The sequence below is a fragment of the Anarrhichthys ocellatus genome, unplaced genomic scaffold (assembly GCF_004355925.1).
Source record: "Anarrhichthys ocellatus isolate YVR2014 unplaced genomic scaffold, GSC_Weel_1.0 scaffold22, whole genome shotgun sequence".
NCBI lineage: Eukaryota > Metazoa > Chordata > Actinopteri > Perciformes > Anarhichadidae > Anarrhichthys > Anarrhichthys ocellatus.
The window spans coordinates 4,160,687-4,176,296 of record NW_022280052.1 but is presented as its reverse complement, the minus strand read 5'-3'; the positions used below and the strand labels follow the sequence as shown (position 1 = coordinate 4,176,296).

Sequence of the window (15,610 nt, the reverse complement as noted above, 5' to 3'; positions counted from 1 at the left end):
AATCCAGTGGCTCAAGGTAAAATATACTGAGCTGCTGGGTGCACTGAACTCAAAGGAAACTTTAAAAGCAAAACTCTACATACATTCCCTGCTCTGGCTCTGGTCACAGAGTGAATAGTATGGCCAATATTCTCCTTTCTTGTTGAAGGAGTAACTAAGGAACCTATCTAGCCCCTGAAATACCCAAAAGCACTGTAATGGTTCTCAAGCCCCAAAGACAGATCCTGAGGTCTTCTTCCCTTTCTGGGACCTGTGGGGAAATATTAGAGAGATCCTCAATACATATCAAAATACTTTCAATTATTATTATTATTTCCACAAAAAAGTTACCCTATTAGGAATCCTCAAAGGTTTTCTACACGATATTAACCTTGAAGAGAATCCCTAATGTGAACGGTTGCTGTCTTCCGTTACTTTGAGGTGAAGCTGGACTTCGCTGTCATTTGCTGGTGTGCATGTTGCTGTGCTCGACCTGTTGCACTTTGCACAACATCACACCCACCTCTACAGTACAGAGGTTTCTCATAAACAAACCAAACCTCGCTTTTCCATAACTGTGCTGTGAGCCGTTGCAACATTCAAATCATGAATGACAAAACGGTTCAACTGAAGAGTGTTTTTTTTTCCTTCTCATTGTTACATGCTGCCGGCGGCTCACAGCTAACAGTGCTAACAGAGCTAACAGTGCAACGATGCTGTTGGTCAGGATGGCGTTATCAGCTGTAACTGTCGTTTGTGGGCAGTGCAGAGTGACCGCCATGAGCTCACCAGTGGAGCACAAACATGCACTAAAAGCCTGGCTATGTCAACGAAGCACGGATGAGCTCAGATAACGATAATCACAGAAAAGGAGCAATTTAATTTTCATTATAGCTGTTTGATGCTATATTCACGTTCAGAATGTTAAATACAGCTCCTTTAAGGCTGGCGTTTTTGTACAGATTCGTTGTCTATTATGACATAGTCTAATAGTACAATTTGAAAATATTTTTCCTCATCATAATGGGTGTAATTATTATTAACTCAATTTGCCAAAGGTAGACACCAGAGATCAAAGTATTGCAGCTCTATCAGTTGTTTTAAAGCCAAATTGAAAAGTGTACTAAAAGCTTCCCAACCCTGCACTGTTTGAGCTTAATGCAGATATCCTTACTTTTAAATTGTCAAACATATATTTGCTGCTGGTGTTTAATGTACTGCTCTGTTCATTTTGTATCAAGTGTCCTGTCCTGTTTGTCTAATTTGTTTAGTGACTATTCTGTCACTGTGTGGATGTTTCAAACCTGCCAAGAGACTGTAGATTAGAATTAGCTTCAAGCTAACACTGGTACAATAAATTAAATGCTTACAATCATCTTTATTGCTCATTGTCCCTCACAAATTAAATAAATAGTGTTGCATGCATGCTTATTAGCAAGATTAGATTAGATTAGATTAACACACGTTTTGGATTGACTGTTCTGTAAATAACTTCTGTTTGTGTGTAACCTTAATAATCACACCGTAAAATAGTTAGGTCTGGTTTTCCACTTGACATCAGCGGAAAGATCTCAATTTAAAAATGTGAGGTTTCACAAGTCAGCAGGGTAAACTCATTTGTTCGGAGCTAAATATTCATACTTTACCTTCAGAGAGACCTCACATGTATCCCTGAAGTATGAAAGTATGAGTGAGTGAGGACACAAACCTATCTGCATCTGTATTGACTTTCGAGGACCAGAGTGCACTTTAAGATATACAAAAATCTCCTTTCCTGCAATGCCATCTTCTGTTACTACCAAGGGATAATAAGCAGTCAGTGAAATATCTACAGAGGAGTATTTCAGCAATTTTCTAATTACACATACTACACTCCTGGCCTGTTTTAACTTTGATGAGCAAAAGCATCCCAAACACAACATTTTAAGTACATTTACATGTCATGTCAGTTTCAAGCCAGCACTCAAAAACAGAAACTGTTTTTCTGAATCTACTTTTTTCTGTATGTACATCTGAAGAGGGGACATTTACTGCTCAACACAAAGGTTTGTGACACTCTTTACTCAAAAGCCAAAGCTGCAGCTGACACTGCCCTCTGGTGGCAATGAGTCAGAGTACAGATGGAACCCTCCACAGATATAATGCACCCTGAAGGCTGCAGCTTTTCATCCTGCTCTCTTGTCTCTTAAAGTATGAGGCCACGTTTTTACTTTGATACTACAAGACAGACAAAAGCTCTGTGACTTTGCATGAGAGAAAATTATACTTAGAGAGTAAATTTAGGTGTTGACGAGGCAAAAGGATGATATGATGAAACATATATTTTAAAGTGATGCTAAATTAGTAGGAACGTGTGAATACAATGTTTAGAATTATGCAGTTACAATAAGAACGTGTTCAGCAGTGTCAAATACCAAGACAGACAAAAAAAACCCAAGTACATTTATGATAAAAAAAGGAAGAAATCTAACCTTTAAAAACTGAGAGGGAAAATATCTTATCAGGTGACACATGTGCTTTAAAGCATGACAAACGTCTGGACCCAAACTGTTCATCACATATATTAATATATGGATGTAGGAGTTGCTTTTTTTACAATCCAAAATGATTATGAGTCAAAAGCTATGATAATTCTGACTCATACTTTCAAATAAAACAAACGAGCAGAGACATCTATTCTGCCATCTGTTGGACAACATGTGTCACAACATGTAACAAAGTAATACATTGAAATATTATAGTGTATTCACGCGGAAAATCAGATAAAAATGGGGCAGGTTGTGGTCATTTATTTACTAGTAGAATGTACATTAGTACTTAAAGACAACATTGAGTCTTATTGTGTGTCATCCTGATGTTATTGTTGTATTATACAATAGAGGAATCGCATGAATACTCAAACAAGTGCTAAATATAAAACCTCCAATAGAGGTAGGATTTAACAGTTGAATATAGGTACACCAATGCAAGTTGATGAAATAAGTTCTGGAAACTCAAAGTCCACATTTCCTGCAAATAAATGTCCTTACTATACTTAATATACACACACTGTGGTATCGGCTCACAGTATTTTCTTCACAACACTTCACATTTATCAGATGTTATCGCGCTGTCTGTGGTCAGGACAGATGATTTTAATCTCGATGTGGTGAGAGATATAATTTTGACTGTCATAACTAAACAACAGAGTGACGTTCTCCCCAAGCAGGCCACAACCTAACAGTACAGGAAGCAGGTATAAGATTTTTTCCTTTTATTTGCAGTTGTAGGTTTCATTGTTACACTGACCAACAATGCATTAGACTCTTAACAGGATAACTGATCATTTTTTTGAACATTGCTACTGTTGTAAAAAGAAAAGCTAACTGTAATTTTACTCTATTCTATTGACTTTCATTACGTTTGATCTAGCTGCAAGCTGCTAACAAGAGCAAGAGTCTACAGTGACTGTAGCTCTGTGAGGCTGTCATGTTTATCGTTTAAAAAAAAGATTTTAAAAGTTGTGTGATGTTTGCAGTCATTGTGAACTAAAGGTGGTCAAAAACTGTTAAAAAGTTTGAGACACTGCTATGTTGCCATTAGAGTATTGTTCAGTTCATGTACTTCTGCTCTTTGATTTAAAATCCAGTCCTTGGCTTAAATAATAAATCCTTACATAATTCCAGTTACTGCATGAGAAATGAATGTGAACATTTGCAAACATGCCAGTGCAAGTGCAGCTGAGCTGATGGTCATTAGTTTTGAAGCTGTTTGGTCATGAGCAGTGTTGGACAAATAGACATTTTGACCTGATGATGGCATTTTTAGGAATCACCAAAGTCCACAGGTTTCTTCCTCCGAGGACCATAAATTAATTTAAAAAAGTTTTACATTTTTTATTTTTCAACCAAATAGTTGAGATAATTCACTCACAATCCAAAGTGTTTAGCTGTTGGTGACACTACATTAAAGTCAAAGGACCAAAGTTATTTGGATTCATCGTCTGGGAGCCATGAATGTCTGTACAAAATGTTGTGCCAATTCATGAATATCAAAATACTCCACAGTGCAAGTCAAACTTCGACCTTCTGGTTGTGAAAAGAAAACGATTAAAGTCCTTGGGATTCATCCTCTAGGGACCATAAATGTCTGAATAAAATTTCATGTCAACATTTTGTCTAAGACCTAAATAAGAAAAAAAACAAATAACATTCTAAAATCAACAGTTAGAAAAAGGTTTATTGACAACACTGTGAGCGATAAACCCTCCTGCTTTCATATACTGGCATGCTTAGGTAAAGAAAATTCACTGGCAAAATTCAACTTACATGAACATTAAACAAATATTTTCCTCTGAAGTAAATTATTCTACAAGTCTCCTTTCATCCAACATTATAAAAAAAAGAAAAAGACATGTTAAAAAAATGAGATAGTTGTAACAAGATTGTGTGCTGTGAGGCAGTTGAACCCTTATTTAAATCTATTTTAAGGCGAGTCCGTCTTCGCATCGAAGACCAAACCATTCCTGTATATCAGCATGGCGATCTTGTTGTCCACTTGTTCGAGATCAGTAATTTCTCCTTCTCTGGAGCTCCTCAGTGCCTCATCACTGGTTCCTTCTGACATCCTTGAATCAACCCTGTCGTCCAGGTCCTCGTCAGTGCCTTCATCCCACTCTCTCATGATGGTCTCCTCTGCGTCCTCAGGGACAGACTTGTCCTCTGGATGCTGGTGCAGCGTCAGCTTGTGCACCTCCTCCTTTCCCTCCAGAAACTCCTGTTGTGGGTCACATTAGTGCAAAACAGTAAGATTCAAGATTCCAGACTTCACTATCATATGCATAGAGGATAAACAGCACTGTTCTATTAAATCCTTAGCTTGCTGTCCTGTTTGATTGTCACATGTTGTATAAAAATCTTTACTCAAAGTAAAACAAAAACAGAAGGACTTTCCTCCATTTAATCTACTTCCCTGGAAAAAAAAAATGTCTCCACACCAAACACACTGTGTTCAGATGCTATCGGACTGATTGTTTTCTGCGTTTTGGTTTTAGCGCCTTTGCCCATCTACACACCTGCTCTGAATCAGTATCGTTAGTGCTTGCCAGCCTAATCACCTCATCTGGGCTTCTCCGCCCATCTCTGCACTTCATTCTCTCGTCAAATAACTTTGGTTTTCTGTTCAGTTTTTTCTTTCCATCCTTGATTTTGTTTATGAGATGTTTCGTTGTGTCTTGCCTGCTCTGACCCTTGAATTAAAACTGGTTCTGTTGCCTGTAGTCTCTTGTGTTTGGGTCCACTGGCTCCACTCTTCATGACAACTACATTTTACAACTTTGAGCCACCAGGTCGGCGATTGCTTTATGGCACAGAATAGTAAGACATGGTCGAACACAATCTTTATAAACACTGTTTGTTTGCAAGTTTTGGAGATATCGGCCGTAGAGCTGTCCAATATAATGGGACTAGATGGCACTTGGCTTGTGGGGCTCAAAGTGCCTCAAAATACATTCATGTATATGAAACTGTTCATAACAAGATCTGTGGATTATCATGAATCACCAGGTCATGATTTCTGGAAAAATAGTTTTTTAAATTAGATTTCAGGGTGAACTGACAAGCTGTGGTTGACGTCAAAGAAAAGATTTGTACTCTTCCTCAAAATGAGAGTGCAGGTCATTATTTATAAGGTTAAACCCCAACAGTTTCCCACAGGCACCTGTGACTCTTCAGACAACTTTTACAGTGCACAAAATGTCTAAAGATCAGCTGTCGGGGTTTTATAAAGAGCAAAAACTGCACATGTTTAACTGCTGAAAATCCCTTGTAAATATCAGTCTCTTACCTGACTCTCTGGTTGATACGGGATTAAATCTGGAATAACGGGTGTTGGCACTGGAGGGAAGATCTTGTTTTGGATTCTAAGTGTAGATAAAACAAACTCAAATAAACCAAATTCCTGAAAGCTGCCATGTATGGCATTTATTCAGTAAAACTGAGCAGGCATTGAATAAAAGCAGCACATAGACTGCCCTAATGTTCACCAAGTTAAACAATCAGAATACTTTGAAAGATACAATGATCACAGAAACAGTTGTACATAGCTTTTAAAGATAGCCAGAACACGAGTACTTCACCACAGCATTAGTGACTTAGCTTTCCTCATGCATACTTTGTTTGGTTTATCAATACTTTAATCTTAAACTGTAGAATATTTACAGTAGGGGTCACCTACCTCTTCAAGATGCAGGTGCACATTATTGTGAGGAAAAAGAACAGAAACAGCAAGCCCAGACTCCACCACACTAATAAAAAGGAAATATTTGTTCACAACCACATGTAGAAAAACTGCACTATTGTCTCGTATTCAACTTTCCTACAAAGCGGATTTACGATACCATTCACAGGCTTCTCAGGGAATGTGATGATGTTTACTGTGGCTTCAGGTCCTTCTCCCACACGTGTAACTCCAACTAGGCTGATGTTGTATTTCGTTCCCGGTGTCAAGTTTTCCAGACGGTACTTTAGCAGAGAGGCTGATATGTTACGGCACTCTGACAAAATGAGACGTTGGAAAAACTTAAATTTGCATAGTGCTGTCATCATACATGTTCAAAGAAGGTTTAATTGTCTCACACATTCAAAAGTTGGTGAAATATTGTGCCATTGCAGTTATATATATATAATCATACATTCGTTTTCTTTCATTCAGCTCTACAAAACTTTTGCCTTTGCAAAACGTTACAGATGAGTAAAATAAAGTGACTTCACACCTTTCAGCTCATCCTGTGAGCTGACTTTGAGGATGTAGTGTGTGAGGAAACCTCTCTGGTCCACAGAGGGAATCCCTTTCCAAGACAAGTCAGCAGTGTGTGTATCACTAGAAGCAATAAAGTCCTGAGGTTCTCTGAGTGGAACTGAAGAGAGAAAGAAAAAAGTAGATTCAAAACAACCACAGTATGTTTCTCATTCTCAGTCAGATAAAGTACCTACATATACGTATAGAAGAAAGGTCCCAATCATGAGGGATGACAAGTGCACATTTTAAATTGGAAATTAAATAAGATCTCATTAAAGGCCAATACAGAACAGTGGTATTGGTGCATCTCCTACAGTATAAATACACGTGTACACAAAATATATTAATGTTTAATGTTAGCTGGGTAGAACAAGACTTCAATGACAATGCTAACGGTTAGCAATGTTTCAACATGTTCTCATCCAAACTCGTTACATGCCAACGCTTTGTCAAACCCTTTGGTTTCAGTTTCTAACGCACTGGGTAGCCCTGCGCACGGTCGCAGTAAACACGTGGTTAACACTGTAAATTCAAACAAAAACACTTGTTTAGTACGGAAAACGCAAATAGAAAACAAAATAAATTTAACTTCAAATGAACTCAACATGTTTGGGACATGAACGCTGGTTTCAAACACCAGCCTCCTGGTTGAAAGTCCTTTGTTTTTAGAATCAGGTTTTTTTTTCAGTCTATACTAAGTCATAACACTGCTGGGACATTTTCCCTGAGCGTCTAATAATGGCAGTGATTTAAATTGTTACTTGATAGCCCTGTGTCGCTAAAAGGTGCCTTGTGGTATCACACACTTTGTATGTGACACACTGACGGTATTTGACACTCTGGCAGTGAGAAGGAGCTGAATGTTTACCATGTTCACCATATAAGTTTAGCATGTTAGAACATTTGCAAATTAGCACCTAAATCATTGTACAGGTGATGGAAATGTCATTGGGTCACAAACCAAATGCTTCGACGAATTACTAAGTTGGCCTGATGATGACTCTAGATGGAAAGTTAAGCGATCACGAAAGTTATTAGTATTCATCCCAAGAAAGACGTGAATGTTTGAACTAAATCACACGGTAATCCGACCAGCAGTTCAAACAAAAACCCACAAATGTCAACCTGCTGGTGGCGCTAGAGGAAAAGTCACATCATCACCAAAGTCATTAAGAAAATGTCTTCTGGGTATCACGAATGTCTGTACAATATTTCATGACAATTCAGCTAGTTGTTGAGATATTCCCGTCTGGACCAAAGGGATGGAGCAACCATCAATGTGTTCTGTTGTTTCACTTGTAGTACTTGTTGCAGCACATCCAGCTAGCAGACTAAGTTTAGTGTCTGATAATTGTGGCGCCCCTGTGCGTCTTAGTGTATTGGAATAAAGACACTTACCTCCCTCTTTTTGATAAAAGATGCACATTTTAACTGTCTTTGGATTCCAACCGCCTTCACATCTGTGTTCAAAGTAAAGGTAGCGGACATAGTCTTTTATGTCTGAAACAGAAACAGATTCATAGTTTGTCTTGCACAGAAAATATTTTTGATGTAAATGTGTCACAACATCTTCACCATGGCGGTACAACAAAGAAAATAACAGTAAAAGTAATGTTAAGCTAATGTTGGAAAACAATCAATGAAATGTGGTGCTAAATTAGGCCAACGATTAGCTTTGGTGTACTGTATATTGTATACTAGCATCTTTTGTACTGATTTGTTGAATCCACTATGCGTAGGATTTGACAACGCTTTCATCCTGGCTAGTTTTTTGTTTCGTCTTCTTCTCCATTGCCATCTGTAGAGCCAATGTGATGAAGCTGTGTGATTAAAAGCACTTTAGATAAAACATACTCATTTTTATCTGCTTCTTCTTTTTCGTCTTTGCCGTTAAGGTGATCACATTGTCTGGCCTTGAATCTCCATCTTGAAGCTCGTACAACTCAAGGCAAGATCTATTTAATTTTTCATCCAGCAACGTCTTGTCACAAACTGCCGGGGGAACAATAGCCTTTTAGGTTGACAGAAGGATAAATGCACAGGATATTTGACACACACGCACACACACTTTGGCCTACTTTTTAAATCTGCAGCAGGTTCAGCCGGTACTTGAATGATTGCTGGTGGAGAATCCCCCGCTGAGTTTGTGGCGATTACAGTGATGTTGACGGCAGATAACGAGACAGTAGTAGTGTGTTCACTCGTGTTGATGCGATGTCCTTTTTTCTTGCAAGGACATCCGTGAGAGGACTGTGTGTCATTCAGGAAGTAACTCACTCCTGTGACTGCAGCTGCATGTGGCATCGGCTGAACAGCGGAAGAGACAAACACGTTGTTGGGATCTGACTATATGGCTTCGACATGTGCTGTGGAACAAAGAGAGTCAGGCCTTCCCTTGTGCAAGCAAAGGTTAAATCCTGATTGTAGTTTGAGCACCAAACCCCCAGCTCTGAAGAAATTCACATTAGCAGGAGGCACACATGCAACGTTGTTCTTCTTTTTAATCAAATCCTAGGTCTCACAGTTTATATTCGCTGGCCGAATTCAACAAACTGTCTATTTTATCTTTGTTCGTATCCACGAAGCGAACCCTTTCATTCCTGCAGAAGTGAAGAAGCAAGACTCCTTCAGAAAGAGAGAGAGAGAGAGAGAGAGAGAGAACTTCCACTCTCCACGCTCCACCAAGCCTCGTCTGCTCCGGCCTTAAGGACGCGAAAATCCCTGACCCAGACGACAGCGATTCTCTCCTACCGAGACAACACCGCCCGCGGCCCGCAGCCCACCGAAGCTCAGAAGAACCCCTCTCAATCAACACGATTGAATCATACCGTAAGGCGAAATAGATTCTGGGCAGAGTTAGAGAGAGTTCATTTGTGTTTATTTTATCTTGTTTGTGTGCTTAAAGTACTGTTCATTTTTATGACGTGGTACATGCTTTATGATCACCGACACTGACGATCCCTGAAATTGCTAGTGTTGTGTAGAAGTCAGCGTGTATTCCATGCTACTGTGATTCGTGTCGAGATAGCCGCAGTGAGGTCGGGGACTGCGTCTCAGGTCAGAGGTCGGAACCGCGTCTGTGACAAAGAGCCCGGTTCTTGCTCCTCTGGCTGGGAGAACAGTTTACCGAACTCCAGCGCGGCGCAGAGGATCTTATTCTCTTGTTTTATTTCATTTTGTTTTGTTCCTTTCCCTTCTCTTTTACTAATCCACACACACATATAGCTTTGAGCTAATGTAGCTACGTGCTAAACGGCTACCGGCACGTATAGACGCCGGGTCTTCTGTTGGCTATCCGCCATTTTGTGGGCTATCCGCCATTTTGTGTCTCGCGCATGAGAGACGTCACCACGTCCCAACTACGTCGCTGAGCTGTTCCCTCGCTCCTCCCCCTACACCCCCCCCTCTTTTCAATCGCCTGTTGATTTTAGATAGCGTGCTCATAAATGTATAGTTGTTGTTAGTTTAGATGTTAGTTGACTAAATCATTAGTATTAGAACGTAATAAACTGTTATATTTTAAAGAGCAGCTGTCTGTGATTACTTTGTGCATGTGTATTGTGATAATAGCTGTATATGTGGTCTGTGCTCGAACTTAAACCTTCACTTTCACTCTGAATGTGTGATAGTACTCAGACTGCTGACATTGTGAGTGAACACTAATTATGAGACTTAGTTTTATCGTTTGGTTATTGGTCCCTGTTCGCAGGGTGGTGCACCGTTATTATTAATAATCATTAATAATTGTTACTGACATTAATAATTCTATTGATGTCAAGAATTTAGTTTCTTAGATGCTGATAACCCAAACATATTGGTGCCCCCTTTTTGAGGCTATGTTATTCCCAACAACAGCAAACTGAGTGCTACAGTCCAAGAAGGAAACACAAAGCGGTAGAAACACCGTTATAACACACACTGTTGGTCCCAAAGCAGAATGGTTGGAGCAAAAAGTGAGGTTTATGAACCAGGTTTCATTTCACTTGAACTAGGGAGGTTAAAGGTTAGTATTAAAGGTTTTTTTTTTTTGTGAGTTGTGTCAATCAGTGTTATTTTTAAAAAATACTGTGAGTCAGCGATGCAACATCTTCATATTTGTAAATTCTGCCAAGGTATGCTTTCCATTACGGTTAAATGTTTCTAAAAAGATTGGCTGAATTAAAGTACAAATGTTCATACTGGGTACTTAATTGGCTGAACTTGAAGATATTGTAAAACATATATTTCACGCTCAACTTGCAACTTGTTTTTATTTCCTTGTTTTAGGATTTCATGACACACTTTAAGGTGAAACAAATTGTTAAGACAATGTATTAGTAGTGTGACTTTTTAAAGTTATATCATCCTCATTATTGTTATTGTTATTAGTAGAATTTGTTTGTGAATTTGATTGTAGTAGCCCTAGTAGCACTGTATTAAAGGGGTAATTGTTATTTCTGCTGTGATAAACCAGCAGGTACCATTACAATGTTTGGGAAAATAAGTAAAATGTTTCATGCTCATGATGTAATTCTGTTTAAAACTTGTGTGAATATGTCACATATAAACACTATGAATTATGTTACTCTCACTTTCTTTGAATTTTTTTAACAAAGTAAATTTTGTCTTCCTTTGGCCAACTGCCTGTTTAACAGAAACATACATTACTCATTTGTATTGCTCATTAATCACAAATGCAATTCAGTTCTCTGCAGTAAAATGTTAAATGTTTCATGGCACATTTTTCTCTGCAGTATAAAAAGTTTAACTGAACATTTTGAACGTCAGAAATTTACAGTTATACATGCAGTAGAGACTGTAATACAAAAACTCTATTGTCCTATTTGGGACCACATTATTGAACAATATGGGAGGAAGTGTGTGAACATTTTGGTGTAGTTTTCCCGTCACTGTCTTACCTTCCACGTTAGCGTTACCTTTCGAGTCCCACCTAAAATCCTTGTCGTAATGGTGACTTCAGGTTTTTGCTCAAGCGCTGTAGTAAAAACACAAGACATCATTGAGCTGTTTACTGTATGTTGGGTAATACTATAATATAGTTTGAGCCTACAGCAAAAAACAAAAGTGAATAAATCTTAAAGTTGCATCTGTTCAGATGTTAACAACTCTTAAAAGTAGGAAAGACAGGATGCGAGTGGTTAGGACTCATATTTATATTCAGTATATATGTATATATATATATCATATTTGAGTTTGGATTTAAGATATCCTGTGTGTATTATACCAAACACTACAGGTTATAGTTTGTGATTTGTAAAGCCACAAATACTTTTGGGACACTGGATTTAAAGTCCAAAGTGCTTATGAATAAACTATAAAATCTATGACTTTACCTGCAGGAACAGTCACAACTGGAGACCAGTCGCTCCACAGTGGTTTGAGGGCCTGAGTGGACCGATGTCTGATTTGAACCTGGTAAACTGAATCCTTCAACAGATTACCAACAATAATATCTGTTTGAATAAAAAGAAAAAAACTTTTTTTGTTATTTTCTCCTATATTTATTGTTAAGTTTTTCCTATTGTCAACAAATCCCATGAAAAGACCAAAGCCAACAATTAATTAAACCGGTTAACAACTATTTCCAAAGTCTGATAGATTACATCTTATTCTTCTGTGGCATAGTGCTCCATTGTTGTCTAAAAACTATTTAAAACAGATCAGTGAACTTAATTGTTGGACTGGTTCATTACAATGAACTGGGGCACTGCAGTTTCACCGGCCTATACAGACACTTCTGTGTTTTACCCTGTCTGAGAATTAGCAGAACTAACATGTCTAAAAACTTCATCAGACGTCATTAAAGTAAATACTGAATGAGAATTTACAGTAGAGTGCTAAAACCACTGGTATGCTCCTTCAGTGTACCTCAGCTTTAGATCCACAAGAACCAATATAAAACAAGGGTGAATAAACTTCATTCAAAAGACTTGAATTCCAAAAAGAGACTACTCACACATTGAAGGTTTACTGGTGGTATTTGTTGTTCTCTGTAGCTGCAATATGGATAAAAGGTTAAATATGTCAGATATGTCAAAACTTCAGATACATTACATTTGGTAAGAACATCTGCCTCACTTTTCCCCATGATTCTGTGGGGTGTTCGTTGCGTCTGAATCGGATCTCGGCTAAAGCTGGATACATCTCTGCAGCTATCCATGTCAAGTTGAGGTTGTTTTTAATCCAGGACATGGACATATTTTGTGGTGCTTCATACTTAACTGTTGAGGAAAATAAAAATATTTATTACATTTATTTACGACATATACTTTCTCCCACTTGTATGTGTTTTTAAATAAGAGGAGCAGTACCTGTGTCACGGAATACCACAGACCTCTTGGTCGACATGCAGCTCGAGTTTCCTGCTCGAGCTTCCACCCAAACGTGATAAGCACGAGTTTTGATCGGGAGCAATTCGTCAATGATGCCATACGTCTTCTCCAAGGTCTCGTACTTTGTTTTACTGCAAGTAAACATTTAGAGCTAGCTTTGAGTGCATTGAGAATGGCAGGAACACATGTCCTCAGCATTAGACTAAAGACGTATGTTAACCCCTTTACATTCAATTTTGCCCATTTGTTTCCCTTAAGTTGCTTTAAGATTGTTAAAAGCACCCTGGCTTTGTCCAAAGGTAACAAAATCCACCTACCAGCATCTCTAAAGCGCACAAATTAATGTGATATCTCATCTGTTATCTCCGCCATGAATCATGTAGTAGTGTTCAGTTGCTTAATCACTTAAATTCTAAATCCTCTCGAGGCTTATTGTCGGGAAAGTATTTTCTGCCTCAGCATATCCTTTTTCCCCTTTTTTAAATATTTCATTGACTCCTAAGTACTTGAGAAAAAGCAGTATGTGTGTTATTTTGGAAGATTACATGATGACCTATTTTTATTTTATTTTTTTTAACTTTCAGATCAAGCTGCGGCCGTATGAGTGTGTGGGTGCGTCCGTGAGTGAGTGAGTGTGCACCTCGGTGTCCACAGCTAATCTCGCATTCTGCAGCAGCAAACTGCACAATAATGTACCACTTGTGGTTGTTCTGACTCACACTTTCTCAAAACACCGTTTACAGCTTTTTTTTATAGAACCACTGACTACGTTTAAATGCACCAAATATTCGTTGTTTATTCCGAAAAAGACAATATTCCTAAAGAGCCGTTTACATGGCTAATGAAAATTGATATTCAACTAATATTCCCGTTTCCATGCAGCCGTGCATATGCTTCAACATTTTTTTTTTTAAAGTTATCCACCGCTGGCGGACTTGTTTGACTGTGCGAACACAAAGTGCTGTAAAAAACCCCATTGAGAAACATATTGAAAATGCTCCCAAAACCAGAATAATATCGGCATATCCCGCATGTCTCAATTGAAAATGCCCATTTTGGAATAAGGCCGAATTCACAATATCCAAACGGAATATGATGTTACATGAACCTCATCAAATTTGGAATATTGTCATATCCGTATGTGTGAATGTCAACGTAGTCATTGACTGCCTGCTGACTCCTCACTCACTAACAGCTAACATAACTACCAGCACACACACTGCTGCGTACCTCTCAGCCACTGTTCCGTGGCTGACTTTTATCGCTTTGTTCGGTGTGTTCGGTTAACCGCTAAAAGCATACGGGACTACCAGTACACATAACTAATGTACCTCGATGCAACTCAGCTGCTGCTAAGCAGGCAGACATCTTAGTGAGGTTAATTTTGTTTTTGGAATATTGTATGACGTGTTTTATACACGACATATTAACAACATTGAGCCAATTGTCTGCATTCATCGCCGCTGGATTTTGAATTCAAACGTGTACGACGCCTTACAGGCCAATTGTGGGTTGGAATGTTGTTCATTCAATTGAAGTTGCAGACACACCTGCCGGAGATCTGCACTCTACTGAGTGCACCTTGGTAGTTTAATCCGTAGTTTGTTGCAGATTTTGTTACCTTTTAATAGAGCCAAGCCAGCTATTTTCCCCGTTTCCAGTATACTTACGCTAATCTAAGATAAGATAAGCATCTCTTGTCGGAGAGGTGTGATGTTTTTTTAACTATGTGTAATATTTGTTACATCCATACGCAGACACAAAATCACCATGGATAAGTTGTTGTTTGAGTAGATGTCACCATTTTAAAATATTGCTGCTCAAACACAGAACAATACTCACTTAAAGTAAATCCAAAATGTCACATTTCTCTCAGTCGTATTCATGCTCCATTCACAAATGTAAAAAAAGTTGTCAGCGGTTCTTCTGAAGCACTCGGGACTGGAAGGAGCCTCACATGCTGACCCTTAGGAGTGACACATTTCAAATGATCTCGTTTATACATTTTTAACATTTATCTTACAGAGTCTAGAAATTAAGAGACTTTTTTCAGCATCAAACACAAAGCAGAAATATGAAGGCTTCAGTTTTCTTATTTTATTTATACATTTTAAAGAACTGTTTTTAAAATGGGATCTGATTATTACTTATACTTTGGCAATATTTTCTTTGTCACACTTGTATTGTCTTTGTTTGTTATACAAATGCCAGTAAAGCATATTTAAGTGTTAGAGGTTTGGCGTTTGGTCCTGTTGTGGACGACAAATGATAAAAACTGAAATGTGACGATTAGAATGATGACAAAATATCTTTAACCTGAACATTTTAACTGATAGAATTCTTCCAAAAACTGCTCTCAGGACCCCCAAGTCGGCCAATTGGTTGGGTTCTCAATGTACTACGTGGCTGGATAGACTAACAGCAGATAAGACACAACAACTGGGGGTCATTCATGACACTCAAACCGTTTTATGAAGTATAAGACCCCCCCCCCCCCGCACGTCTCTGTCAACGCCCCCACC

The 15,610-nt window shown here is 38.5% G+C and overlaps 1 protein-coding gene across 2 annotated transcripts in view; it reads right to left on the bottom strand.

Annotated features, from left to right (window-relative positions):
• Window positions 1-3,361: 3,361 nt before the first annotated feature.
• The window catches only part of il12rb1 (interleukin 12 receptor subunit beta 1), a 13,740-nt gene continuing 1,491 nt past the window's right edge, over window positions 3,362-15,610 (bottom strand). For both annotated transcript variants that reach the window (XM_031859810.1, XM_031859812.1), the window contains exons 2-15: window positions 14,931-15,054; window positions 13,068-13,219; window positions 12,835-12,977; window positions 12,713-12,752; window positions 12,090-12,209; window positions 11,655-11,731; window positions 8,835-9,063; window positions 8,611-8,748; window positions 8,155-8,256; window positions 6,731-6,874; window positions 6,356-6,511; window positions 6,193-6,262; window positions 5,803-5,878; window positions 3,362-4,734 (exon numbers count right to left, since the gene is read on the bottom strand). In XM_031859810.1, the coding sequence (XP_031715670.1) occupies window positions 4,444-4,734; window positions 5,803-5,878; window positions 6,193-6,262; window positions 6,356-6,511; window positions 6,731-6,874; window positions 8,155-8,256; window positions 8,611-8,748; window positions 8,835-9,063; window positions 11,655-11,731; window positions 12,090-12,209; window positions 12,713-12,752; window positions 12,835-12,977; window positions 13,068-13,219; window positions 14,931-15,054 (1,862 nt within the window). In that variant the 3' untranslated portion in view covers window positions 3,362-4,443. The remainder of the gene's footprint in view (window positions 4,735-5,802; window positions 5,879-6,192; window positions 6,263-6,355; window positions 6,512-6,730; window positions 6,875-8,154; window positions 8,257-8,610; window positions 8,749-8,834; window positions 9,064-11,654; window positions 11,732-12,089; window positions 12,210-12,712; window positions 12,753-12,834; window positions 12,978-13,067; window positions 13,220-14,930; window positions 15,055-15,610) is intronic.